General features: G+C 39.3%; 2 protein-coding genes across 2 annotated transcripts in view; both read left to right on the top strand.

Moving 5' to 3' along the window:
* The first annotated feature begins 232 nt into the window (after positions 1-232).
* The window catches only part of LOC118265878 (ras-related and estrogen-regulated growth inhibitor), a 42,699-nt gene continuing 28,532 nt past the window's right edge, over positions 233-14,399 (top strand). The window contains exon 1 of the mRNA XM_050704015.1: positions 233-517. Coding sequence (XP_050559972.1) covers positions 430-517 — 88 coding nt within the window. The 5' untranslated portion in view covers positions 233-429. The remainder of the gene's footprint in view (positions 518-14,399) is intronic.
* LOC118267604 (calcium-binding mitochondrial carrier protein SCaMC-2) overlaps positions 2,330-14,399 on the top strand; it is a 160,851-nt gene continuing 148,781 nt past the window's right edge. Inside the window, exon 1 of the mRNA XM_050704005.1 lies at positions 2,330-2,337. The gene's annotated coding sequence lies outside the window, so the exon portion shown is untranslated. The remainder of the gene's footprint in view (positions 2,338-14,399) is intronic.

Here is a 14,399-nt window from a genome sequence, read left to right as displayed (position 1 = left end):
CCTGTCGCTGTGTCGAGCACAGTTTTCAGTTGAAACAGTTTTCACGCCGAGGCCTTCGACACACATGATGGTACATACGTCAATCAACAAAAACGTTCTGGAATCGAGTGGTAAAAAACATTGACGACTAAATTACATGCATATAAATTCCACATGATTAATACGCTGGAGCGTTCGGGTCCAAGTGGTAGCTATCGGAGTGATGCCCGTTGGCCTACCGCCATACTCAGTCGCAGAGAGGAAGCCGATGTAAACAGGGCTATTTGCACGACTCTGATCTTGGCCAGATCTTGACCTATTAACACGCAGTGGATGTCAGTGAGTGTCGCTGCGAGTATTTATAGATTGGGGCGCTGAAGCTTTTTGTTTCGGGTTCTCGCGCGCAATCGGGGTACGGACGAAGTACGGACGCGTCGCGTCGGACGTAAAATGTCCGCTAGGGGGATAAGACGGAAGAAATCGTCGCTGTCTGAAGTTAAAGTCGCTGTGATCGGTGCGCCATCTGTCGGGAAAAGCGGTACGTTTAGTGCAGTGATTATTTATTATTATTTAGAAAAATTAAGCAGTGGTGTTACAGTGCATTGTTGAAAATTAAAAATTGTTTCATCAACATTTTGAATTTTGGCGGTTATTTTTTGTCGTGGATAATTTAAATAGTTTTTGTTTAATGATGATTCATCGATACGCGTTTCTTGTTATTTTATTTAAATATAAATTTTATTGTGGATACGTGTACCTACGTGTATGTACGACTTTGCTTTCTAACACCATTGCTAAAATAACATTGATGATGAACTACAAGTGTTTTTTGTCTCACGGCCCTGAATATTTCCAGATCGTAAAATGTAACTAATAAAAGACTTATAATCAATGCGTTATAAAACAAAGGAATGTATCATTCGATGATATTATACTTACAAGATGTTACGCTAAACATTAGCAGACATCGGAAATAAAAACATAATAAACTTTTTTAGCTGTTGCGATACGCCACGTTTTAATTTAGAAATTGTTAGTTTATTTGTCTAGGTAAGAATTCTAACGCTTTAAATTATTTGCGAGAGTTTTATGAAAAAATTCCTATGTAATATTCATCTACAACAATTATAAATAAACAATGGGAATACCGGTTCTATTCAATCGCTTTGATCCGCATAACTCTACTAGATTAATATCCAACACTATTATTTAAAAGGGAATATTATCCATATACGACCAAATTTAATACCGTACTATACGAACAATTTACTCTTTGTTTATTTACCTACAAAAAGGCTAGTGACAAAATAAATCTACTTGATCTATGGTTATCACACACATTTTCCGACATTTAGTGAAGAACAAATAAAAAACTTTTATTTAGTTCAAAATTGCCTATCCAATCATGTAACACACATAGTTATTTTAGGGTGGGACTCGATTTCATATAGAAACTCTGGCAACATCATTTAAGTCATTTTACACATTACCTACATACATTCATATAGAACTTACAGCAGAAATGGATTTTGTATCTATTACTTAACAATATTACATATCAAACCCTCTATTGTACGGGACTTATAACACAAATGATGAATAGTACATCGTACAGTGACATTAAGTGCCGTAATGTGTACCTCTGCCTACTCCGGGGATAAAAGACGTGGCGTTCTACTACTTAACAATATTATTAATTTAAATCTTTTTAAATGTAGTCCCTTATCTTATAACATTATTATTTAATATGCTAATTGGGACTCTAATTCAAATAAACCATACCACCACCAAATTCAATTAAAAGAATGTAAACGTAAATAAAATCCCTTTAAGCTACCCAACTATAAGTCTGTTATTCCTTAATTAGTTATTTTGGCGATGTTTTACAATCACTAAGAGTGTAAATTTCTTCAAACATAAAAAAAAACATATATAAAACTAAAATTACATTTCTCTATAGCACTTTTCATTCACATGAGTAAATTATTAGGTCGTACAAGAATCTAGGTCAAAAATTAAGCTTTCAACATACTTTTGTGTGTCAAAACTATAGGTATTTCAAAGTACTCGTAGCAAAGTTACTTCTACTTTGAAATCGATGAAATCACTTCAATAACCTAGTTGAAGGCTTTCAAGTTTTGGGTTATAGCTTTTGGTCGGACATCGAGACCGTTGGGAACACATTATTAACACATGTACTGTACATATTTGTTTATTGAGAAGTAATCACACATTAACAGATAACGAGCAGTAACGCTTACTGAAAAACCTGAATATTTTACAATGAGGTCTTCAACCCAAGCCAAGCGTGAATATTATGGCATAAATCTTTCATATAAATAAATAATTTATTGAAAAATGTATAAAGAAAAAATACATTTTTGTTCTTAATTCCACATTGTACGCCTTATGCCCCTAAACTAGGTTCGAAACCGCAGATGAATTCGGATATAGTACAAATGTTTCAAACTAATGTAATGATCGAAAAACATATTATTATGCACTAGAAAAACATATTACACAGACCTTATTATAATATTTAAAAAAAGGCAATATAGTATAGATCATTTTCCACATTAACGAGTAGCATAATTAAGTGAAGCAAGCAAATGAACTGTATAATATAAGGATCGAATCAGGAGACCCGGGTGTCCGGCGCGTCGCGTTCCGCGCGCTCCTCAAAGAGCCATCAGACCACAACAGATGGAGCCCAGTAGGGCTGATGCCTGATCCGGAGCTGCGGACTACCTAACGGGTTTACCGGGGCTCCGGTTCGAAAAGCAGAAGTAGGAACGGGGTGGTTTTTGGTCAGTAAGAGTAGTGACACTGAAGGTCGGAGAAGTCACAGGATGATTCCCCCCCCCCCTAAAAAGGATCAAAATTCGAATCGTCTACTCCTATGAATTCATACCCGTAACTATTGTATATTCATAAACTGAAGCCTTTGTTCCAGGGATAGGCAGAAAGTATAAAGGGTTCTACTACTTTAATTAGCATTCTCCAACACCGTTGATGAGATTTTCGCGCTGTGCATTTTTGGCTATGTGCATAATATCATGGGTGGTGTTATGACTCGAGAGTATTTCTTATCTTCAGTTTCACTTCGAAATTCACGGAGTGCGTGGTGTGAAGATTCGGGGTATTGTTTTTTAAAGTAGGTATACAGGAGACGTAGCAGTAACCTATATTTTTAACCGACTTTCCAAAAAGGAGGAGGTTCTCAATTCGGCCGGTATGTTTTTTTTCCTATGTATGTACACCGATATCACCGGTTTTAATATGTATAATGTTTAGTACTTATGACACCGACTACTAAACTAGCACTGAGTAGACACACGCAGTACAATGATAGTTATTTTTAACCGACTTCAAAAAAAGGAGGAGGTTCTCAATTCGACTGTATTTTATTTTTGGCTTTTAGTTTTTGGAAGTTTTATAAACGTAGTTTTAATTTTTATTATAAGTGTCGTGAGACTATATTACTACATTAACTAAAAATAACGGTTTAATCACGTATATTAATGAAGAAAAGCTTTTTCGAGTTTAGTTTAGTTTCGAGTCACAGAGAAGCTGCTCATGATGAAGAGTCCTTCATCATGAGCAGCGTGCGCAAACGCGGCGACGTTACGCAGCAGTCAGCTCTTGATCGAAGGAAGAATGTAGACCGTAAGTGGCTAGCAGGCTTGTAATGTACCTATAAAAGTAACTGCTTCAAGTATGAGATTTAATTTCTACGCATCATCACTGTTCAGTGTTAAACAAGAACAACATATGTATAAATATGCAGTATACATGCTTCGTGAAAGAATGCAATATTTCTAACGTAATGTTATGTTACGGTATTACGTGTTTATAAACCCCTAAACCCTAAACAATTCTGCTAACCGTACATTTTACCACGAATCATGTAAATCTGAATGAAATGTACCTCATTTTAGTGCAAATTTCATGGCATATTAACGGCTGGCGTGCCGTAGTATTGTCAGTATTTTTAGACTCATTAACGGGCCTTTAAGAACTTGACTCGTGTACACACGGTACAGATGACGCATGACCGTCGAATTTCCGCATTGTTGAACAAACGCGACGGAATGGATGAACAAGGTGTCACCGTGTCACTCCGGTTAAACTCACACGTTCCCTTTTAAAGGGCAAAGTGAATAATGAGAGGATATTAGAATAACTCATCATCGGTCACATCATTGCTTACCAACAGGCGAGAGAGTCGAGATTAACAAGGAATTGATTGTAAAAAAGTAAAATAAACTTTACAACAATACAGACAGAATCAAAAATATAATACAAGAATAATCCACAATTATCGTAATTTGTAATGTAATAAATCGTTGTGTTTGCCGTTTCAGAGGAATGTTACATTTTAATTGCTGCAGACGTTTTGTACATGAATCTAGTTTAAATATTGCAATGTAATAAACATTATTTATGACGCTGATTAAACTGATACTGTTTAATGTGATCGTTCTTTCTCACGGCCATTTCCCAAGTTTTCTAGAGACCGAGTCTAAGAAACAAAATTTGTTGTGAATCTACATAATATGATATATAGCATATAGCTGCAATATTTTAAGAACTGCTATATATACAGTTCTTGAAATGTTTAAGAACTCTAGTTCATATTACTTACATTGTTTAATAATACTGCATTGCTCAAGCGCTCAGCGATTGTTATGCCAAGCGAATGTTCAGGAATTTCTAGGGTAGCCAAAGATTACAGATTACTAAAATCTTTCTGATGGCCTAAACATTCTCACCGAATGTTCATGACCTTGAAGTTAATGCTTCGATTCACATCGTTCACTTGAATTATTCCCTACGTACACAAAATTTTTAACAGGCAACCCATTTCAGTGCATATTTTCTTGACCCATCCAGATATTGAATTCCGACCCCATTACATAGCCTCAGCAGACATCGCCTGCCAGATGCCATTGTCACAATTAAATATAAAATAAAATAACTTTAAGTTTATAAATATTTGACTGAATTATTTGTCTTCATTTGTACATACATTTTTGTTTATGGATTAAAATTCAGGTTTTCTGCTTGCGTTAACATCGTACTACAAAGTAATATACATGTAACTGCAAAGTTTCATAACGGGATGAAGTATCTAAACAAAAATGAAACTACTGACTCCAATGAGCACTATCTACGAATCTTGTAATTACTTAGTTCCTTATAAACAACTGTTCTTTTTACTTTCTTTGCATTCAGTTTAGATCGATTGATAGCACTTCTTGAGACTCACTGACTTGAATAGAGTAATCGAATGAAGTTTCTTGGCCGTTCCTCTCCATTCGAAGCTACACTTTAGAACGAGCACCTAGCTTCACTGACGAACAGAATGTACATCAGTGAAGCTAGGTGCAGTTTGGCTTTAGCTAGGCACAGATTGACAGACTATTCTTTATTTCTTTCAAAAGTAAATATTTATGGTTTAATTCAAGGAATACTAGTGGAAGTGTGATGTGGGCGTGGTTCGCGTGTCATAATGAGGAAAATGTTTTTCAACTTTCAGAAAGTTGGTGTGGCAGTATACATTTATATAGATATATCGATATCGTATAAGTTAATATTATAATTACCTAATATACATAAAGTTATAATAAGAGAGTTGTTTGGATTGCAAAGATAATTTAAAGCAAAAACTCGACATCAGTAGATTATTAATCTCGATTAAAAATATTTATTTACAGGTTTCCCAAAAACTGTAACATTACAAAAATAGAAAGATACTACGGCCATAATGGATTGAGCGATTCCATCTCTAAATATTCTATTTTTTTATCAAGTGTATTTTTATGTGTATTATTTAAAAGACACAGTTGTGAGGCCTTCTTTTTGTTTATTACCATATTAAGTCGCATACCCAATTCTTTTTTTTTATTGTCTTAAATTTTATTTTTGTTGTTCCAGTCACAAAATGCTAATTGCGGTTCAGTTCAGTTACAAAAAGGCACAGTTTCAAATATATGTTGATTTTACAGATAATTCCAACAAACCATATATACATTTTATTTTGTTATAAATAAGGGTGATAATCGTGTCATAAGTCAATATATTTTTCTATTCGATCAGGTTTGGGACCTTGTATATTTTAATTATAATATCGATATCGACAAATACCCGACCTCTTGTATAATTAAAAAAAATAAAACGTGTTAAGAGTGTAGTTAAAATTTATTTAAGAATAATTATTAATAAGCTTTATATACACAGTAATTAGGTAATGCAATGTTCTACCTATGGCATATAGTTTGATAATATACTTAAGACACAGTAACTATAGATAATAATATATAAGATATAAGTACATGCAAACAAACGAACTCAAACTCAACATAAAAAAATACATACAGGGTGTCCCTGAAGTCGACGTCCAACAGGCACCAGATGATCGGCAAGGTTCCAAATGTTATCAGAAAAATATAAAAAAATTCTAAGTCCTACAGTTTTTAAATTACAGTGACTTATGTGTTATCCACGAAAAAGTACACCCTGTGCCAGTCTTTTGACTCTTGTTGCTACAAATCTTTATTTTTTCGTCTGCAGTCTTCCTTACATTATCCTATAGTGCTCCAATATGGAATCATAAATTCTTAGCCAACTGCTTTAGATTTGAAAACATTGTTAGTTTTAGAGGAACCAAATACTCTGAATAAAATTTTCACCTTACTTTAAGCGACTGTACTGAATAAATTATGTATAACGCTAGTAGTGGCAAATTTCACCAAAGTTGGCGCATTTAATAAGGATTATAAAATGGTATAGTTGGAACCTTGCTGATCATCTAGTGCCCGTTTGACGTCGATTTCAGGGACACCCTGTATATTTTTGTACTTGTTTTTTTTTCTTTGGAATTTGCTCGTTTTCCTTTATCATACTGTTTCTATAATTCATCACACCTTTTATACTGTTAAAGTAGAAAAAATATTTTATGTTGAGTTTGAGTTCGTTTGTTTGTATGTATATTTTTGGACGTGGACTTCAGGGACACCCTGTATTAAAAGTTATTTTTACTTCGACCGACGTTTCGTTATTTCACCTAAATAACAACAGCACAAAAGGAAATAATAATTTCGTATCAACAACATTGAACTTTGCAATCGAATTTATTGTCCTTAAAATAAAACATAAGTATTTATTAAGGAAATGGCCTTTGGAAAGTAGGAAAGGTTACATATTAAAAAATCAAAACTCTCCTGAGCAAACAAAAGAACAACGTACAAATCAACAAAGTTTAAAATAACGATGGTCATTTGATCAAAAGTTCAGCTGATCAAAGTCTGAAATAACAATGTTTAAATTATTTAATACACTATGGACCAAATGGTTTAAAGGTTAAAATGGATTACTGGATAAATTATTAATTATCTGGATAATATAATATATTAACTGAAACAGGTAAAAATAAGGGCTGGCTTTAGTTATTTGCGGCATTATTTTTCCGGTATTTTTGGTTTTAAAAAATAGAAAATAATTCCCTGAAACGAGGCTTAACGAGGCTTAACGACTTAATGGCATTTAACGAGGAAAGTTGTAGTTTTTTAAATACAGTGAAACCTCGTTAAGTGAGACATCAAGGGACCTTCAAATTGGTATCACTTATAGAGGTATTCCACTAACCCAGTGTCTCAGATAACCAAGTATAAATAAACATTTGTCTCATATATTTTTTCTTTTTTTTTAAAAACGTTGCCCCACATTAGGATTTTCTCCTGTGTCGTGGGTGCGTTTACAAACATACAAGTTCACATGCACATCACACCCAGACCCGAAACAACAATTTGTGGATCACACAAAGAGTTGCTCCGTGCGGGAATCGAACCCGCTACACGTTGCACGGCAGCCAGTTGCCCAGCCACCGTGCTAACTGTGCAGTCATTTACATTTACAGAGGGTTCCATTAATGGAGGTGAACATACGGGTTATATTCACATAAAGAGGTTTTTTTTTTTTTTATATTGAATGGGCCGACGTTTGGCCGCTATCTCGCCTGATGGTAAGTGATGATGCGGCCTACGGTGGAGCACGTCTGCCCATAAGCAACCTATTCACTCGGGCTTTGAAGACACCCAGGTTGTACCCATCAGGAAACACAGACTCCGGCAAGGAGTTCCACTCCCTAGCAGTTCGCACAAAGAAGCTTGAAGCGAAGCGTTTCGTGCGAGTGGGTGGGATATCCACCATGAAACGGTGACGCCTCGCCGATTGTCTTGTGGTTCGTTGATGGAAAGGACTAGGGGGAATCAAGTTGTGCAGTTCCCCTGCACACTCTCCGAAATGTATCCGGTAAAAAACGGAAAGGCTTGCGACCTTGCGCCTGTGTTCAAGGCTTTGAAGCCGGGCCTCCACAAGCGCATCATCATTGATGAGCTTCTTGGCACGCCTTTCAATGCGCTCGAGCGCATCCAACTGGTGTCTAGCCGAGCCGTCCCAAAGGTGAGAACAGTACTCCATACATGACCGAACCTGCGCCTGGTACAGGCTCAGTAGTTGTTTCGGTGTGAAGTACCGTCTCACCTTCGAGAGGATACCCAACTTCCTACCAGCCAGATGCGCCTTCGACTCTATATAAGAACCGAAGTTTAGCGTTGGCGATAGAGTTACGCCCAGAAGCTCAAGATGATCCGATATTGGAACGGATACATTTCGGAAAGTAGGAGTCAGCGGAAATTGACTCCGTTTGGCAGAGAAGAGACACGCCTGGGTTTTGGTAGCGTTGAACTTGACCAAGTTGGCGTCACCCCAATCGGAGACCGCCTTCAAGGACGAGTTCAACCGTTCGACCATTGATTCTCTTAGAGACTGGATCTGTGTTCCGCTAGTCCGCGCATCGGACACATACCTTTCAACAACTGTGCTGTCATCCGCATACCCAAAGATACCGGGCTTAAGCAGGTCGTTGATGTGCAGCAAAAAGAGCGTTGCTGAAAGTACTGACCCTTGAGGGACTCCGGCGTTGATGCCAAATTGGTCAGACGAGCAGCCATCGATGACTACTCGAATTGACCGATCCGTCAGGAAGTCTGCAATCCATCTGCACAGATCAGCGGGAAGTCCATACGCAGGAAGCTTGCCGATAAGACTGTCGTGCCATACCCTGTCAAAGGCCTTAGATATATCGAGCGAGACAGCTAATGCTTCCCCGTGCTTCTCGATGGCCTCGCTCCAAATGTGAGTGGCATACGCAAGAAGGTCCCCAGTAGATCGGTTGCGGCGAAACCCATACTGCCGATCACTGAGGAGGTCGTTACCTTCAAGGTATGCCATGAGCCTGTTGTTAAGCACACGTTCCATACTCTTGCAGAGTATGGACCTGACCGAGATAGGTCGGTGATAGGAGGTGTGATTCTTAAATGAAACAATGTGTTATGTGGACATTATAAATGAATAAAAATAATTAAATCAACAAACAAAACGATGTTGTCTCAGTTACTGAGATTTATGCATTAAAATTCACTTGCTGTCTCAGTTATGGAGCTAACTAAGATGATAAACCGAAAGAACGAATCCTAGATAAAGAGGGTTGTTTGTCCCACTAATAGAGGTAATTCAGTGCCAATGGGTAGGCACCTCAGTATGAGTTCCATTTGTGGAGGTTTCTCACTTATCCAGGTCCTACTTAATCAAGTTTCACTGTAACATAATTTAAAGTTTTGAGGAGTACAGAAAAATTATCGACATTTCGTCTTCATTGGTCAAATGTCAAATAAAATAATGATTTTAGTTTCTGGTTCATTCGGTATCTATGTTATCTATGGTTTATACTTATTATTACTTATTCCCTATTGCTACTAGTTACTCTTACTATGCTTTTTTTTTGAGGGGGGAAAATCATCCTATGACTTCTCCCGCCTTGGGCGAGGCGAGAGGGAGTGTCAGACTCTTACTGACTAAAAACCACCCCGTTCCTTCTCCTACTTTTCGAGCCGGAGCCCCGGTAAACCCGCTAGGTAGTCCGCAGCTCCGGATCAGGCATCAGCCCTGCTGGCCCCATCTTTGTTGGTCTGATGGCTCTTTGAGGCGCGCGCGGAACGCGACGCGCCGCACGCACGGGTCTGGTTTTCGGGCGGTGAGCTACCCTTGCTCGCCGTCCGCAGGCCCGCACTTACGGTGGCCGGAGATCGTCCCGCGATCCCCGACGCCCGGAGTGTCTCTCGCGACGGCTGGGGCGTAAGGAGGGTTGTTCTCTCACGCGCCCCGCCTCCTCCTTAGCTAGCATGACTGCTTCGCAGAAAGAGGAGGCATCCCAGACCCTCTCGCTCCGCACCATGGCCTGAACCAGTGCCGGGCGCGACTCAGCCTACGCAGGGCACACCGCCGCCGTATGTTCTACCGTGTCCTCCGGGCGGTCCTCGCAGTGATGACACCCGGGCGTTTCCTCCCGCCCAATAAGGGACAGGAACCTACCGAAACTCCCATGTCCGGTAAGCACCTGTGTCAGGCGGTAGGTGAGGACGCAGTGGGGCCTCTCTAGCCACTCCTCAAAGAGGGGACTTACCGCTGCAATGACAGCGAGCCCAGAACTACCTAGCTAACGTGTCAAAATTGAAAGGACGCGAAAACTACTACGATTGGTGTTTTGCGGCTCAAAATGTATTGGTGTTAGAAGGCATGGCGGCGTGCATACAAGAAGAGCTATCGGCAACGCCTTCGGCAGCAGAATTGGCTAACGATGCGAAGGCTAAAGCAAAGCTTGTATTGACCATCGATCCATCACTCTACGTGCACATCAAGCAGGCAGTAACAGCGTATGAAATATGGAATACTTTGAGAACAATGTTCGATGATTCCGGCTATACACGGAAGATAAGCTTAGCTCATCAATATAAGGCTGGAAAACTGCGAGTCGATGACACAGTATGTGACTCAGATCGTCGAAACGAGTCAGCGGCAACAAGGCACAGGATTCAAAATAACTGATGAATGGATTGGTGCTCTGATGCTAGCAGGACTACCAGAGAAATATGCCGAAATGTTCTATAGAATATTCCGGCATTGAGGTTATAAAAACAAAAGTCCATCAAGGATATGTGTTTGGAGGTTGGTACTACTTCCGGCTCCGAGAGTGCATTTGTTGCAAAAGAAACGCAAAGATCGAAAAATGGCAACTATAGAAGCGGCCATAATCAAAATCATTCACAGATGCATCCAGCAGAAATGTCATCGCTGTCAAAAAAGGCGGTAAAATGTTTCCATTGTAAACATAGCGGACATTATAAAAAGTTAAGCTAAGTTAAATTTAGATATAAGTCATTTGGATATAACCACTGCTTTTCTGAATGGTTTTTTAACTGAAACTGTATACATGAAAAAACCTATTATGTTTGAGTGTAATGATGGTAGTGATAAGAAAGTGTTAAAACTTAAGAGAACCATATATGGTCTTAAGCAGTCTTCCAGAGCATCAAAGGGTCAATGATTATTTAATTCATTTAGGCTATAAAAAGTCAGATTATGAGCCATGTTTATTCACTAAGTTCAAAGATAATGTAAAAATAATAATAGCATTGTTTGTAGATGATATTTTTGTATTCTCAAATTGTACCAAGGCTACAGAACAGATACTTCAGAAATTAAGTAACAAAGCAAGCATATAGATATACGAAGCTGTGAGCAATAATTATAAAGGGTTTTTCAACAAGAACTTTGTTTTTTAATTGGGGAATACCAAGAACGTGCCTGTTTTTAACAAGCTTTTTTACATTTACTTTTTCTCGGTATTCATAGTAGGTGCTTTGGCAATTGCTACAATGAATTCAATTTGGTCAAGTTCAACGCTACCAAAACCCAGGCGTGTCTATTCTCTGCCAAACGGAGTCAATTTCCGCTGGCTCCTACTTTCCGAAATGTATCCGTTCCAATATCGGATCATCTAGAGCTTCTGGGCGTAACTCTATCGCCAACGCTAAACTTCGGCTCTTATATAGAGTCGAAGGCGCATCTGGCTGGTAGGAAGTTGGGTATCCTCTCGAAGGTGAGACGGTACTTCACACCGAAACAACTGCTGAGCCTGTACCAAGCGCAGGTTCGGTCATGTATGGAGTACTGTTCTCACCTTTGGGACGGCTCGGCTAAATGCCAGCTAGATGCGCTCGAACACATTGAAAGGCGTGCCAAGAAGCTCATCAACGATGATGCGCTTGTGGAGGCCCGGCTTCAAAGCCTTGAACACAGGCGCAAGATCGCAAGCCTTTCCGTTTTTTACTGGATACATTTCGGAGAGTGTGCGGGGGAATTGCACAACTTGATTCCCCCTAGTCCTTTTCATCATCGAACCACAAGACAATCGGCGAGGCGTCACCGCTTCTTGGTAGATATCCCACGCACGAAGTGCTTCGCTTCAAGCTTCCTTGTGCGAACTGCTAGGAAACTCCTTGCCGGAGTCTGTGTTCCCTGATGGGTATAACCTGGGTGTCTTCAAGGCCCGAGTGAATAGGTTGCTTATGGGCAGACGTGCTCCACCGTAGGCCGCATCATCACTTACCATCAGGTGAGATAGCGGTCAAACGTCGACCCATTAAATGTAAAAAAAAAAAAAAAAAATTTCGCTCGAAAATCGCATTAAAATAATTCCAGCCACTATGAAAATGGTCGTTCTGTTAAAGTTACATTTCGTATTTTTTTTAAAAACAAAGTTATTGTTGAAAAACCCTTTATAAAGATTTCTTATTTACAAACTGCTGATAGGTATGCCAGCTGACATTCTAACAAAAAGTTTGGGTTCTGTGAAACATTACTATTTCATGAAAAAGTTAGGTATTTTGCATGTTGTATAAGTATAAGGTTATTTTTTTTTTGTTAAGCGGAGGTGTTATTATTTTGTAATGGTAACAAAATCTATAAGTCAGTAGCGCCATCTGGTGGTAAATATGTTTGTAGTTATAGTATGAAAAATAAAAATATCTATGGTTTAGTTCGTCTCGTCAACCGTAGTTTTATTACAAAAACAACACAATTAGGCATAATTGTCGAAATACATATATTGTTATATCGTGACATGTGACCGCACTCGTCGTCAGGACACATCTATGAACGTCTTTAGAACGTCTGAAGCAAAAGTTTGAGACATATTCCTAATTATGACACGCGTTCCATGTCCATATCACACTTCCACTAGTTTCTGTATTTCGTGATAATTGCTAACACTGAGAACACCGCAATTTATGGCCGGGTAGCGAAATTTACTTGTCAATTAAATTTACTTTGACGTAGGACTTTATAGCGACAAATCAAAATATTTACTTATTTGTTGTACATTATATTATAACGTTACCTCGTGCGAACTATTGTGGTACCAATTGTCAAAATTAAACTGGTGACTTATCAGACCAAGGCAATTATAGACCTATATCGTTGGCAACAGTAGTGGCCAAGGTGCTGGATGCTGTGCTTGATTCAGAGCTGGAAAAACATCTCCATATACATGATGCTCAGTTCGGGTTTCGGCCTGAACTTTCTACTGGCACACCTGTATATGCATGTTTCCTCGACCTGTCAAAAACATTTGACCTAGTGTCTTATGACCTGCTGTGGGAGAAGCTTAAGAAAACGGAAGTGCATGCGCAGGTGCAACGTCTCTTTCACTATTGGTATGCTAACCAGACAAATAATGTTAGATGGGCAGGCAGCCTCTCTGACGTGTACAGGTTGGAGTGCGGAACGAGACAAGGCGGGTTGACGTCTCCCAAGCTCTTTAACCTGTATATAAACGAGCTGATGGTTGGGCTCAGCAGCGCGCGTGTTGGCTGCTCGATCGACAATGTTTGTATAAATAATATCAGTTATGCTGACGACATAGTGCTGCTGAGCCCAGCTGTCAGTGCGTTGAGGCAGCTCATAGGTATTTGTGAAAATTATGCTCAAAAACATGGTCTCTTGTACAACTGTATGAAAAGTGAGTATTTGGTTTTTAAGTCTTCGGGTAAATGCCCTGCTAGCGTGCCCAAAATTAAGCTAGATGGCATTGAACTGAAGCGAGTAAATCATTTTAAATACTTGGGACAATGTGTTATCGAAGATCTTGATGACCAAATGGACATAGAAGAGAAGAACGCAGGGCACTGGCGGTCAAGAACAATATACTGGCTCGCAGGTTTGCTCGCTGCAGCTAGCATGTTAAGATCTCACTTTTTAAGGCATACTGCCAAACCTTCTACACGAGTAGCCTGCGGGCTAGTTGTACTCAGAGATCGCTCGGTGCCCTGCGAGTTCAATATAACAATGGCTTCAGGATGTCGCTGGGGCTGCCCCGTTGCTGTAGTGCATCTGGAATGTTGGCGGCGGCCCGCGTTGATGGTTTTCATGCCATCCTTCGCAAGAGGACCGCCTCCTTGTTGCGCAGAGTGCGGGCAGCACAAATAGCATCCTGAAGGTAGTCGCTGACAAAGTCGGCT

The sequence above is a fragment of the Spodoptera frugiperda genome, chromosome 25, assembly GCF_023101765.2.
Source record: "Spodoptera frugiperda isolate SF20-4 chromosome 25, AGI-APGP_CSIRO_Sfru_2.0, whole genome shotgun sequence".
NCBI classification, from domain to species: domain Eukaryota; kingdom Metazoa; phylum Arthropoda; class Insecta; order Lepidoptera; family Noctuidae; genus Spodoptera; species Spodoptera frugiperda.
The sequence above is the reverse complement of the archived record's forward strand: the minus strand, read 5'-3'. Positions and strand labels throughout refer to the sequence as shown.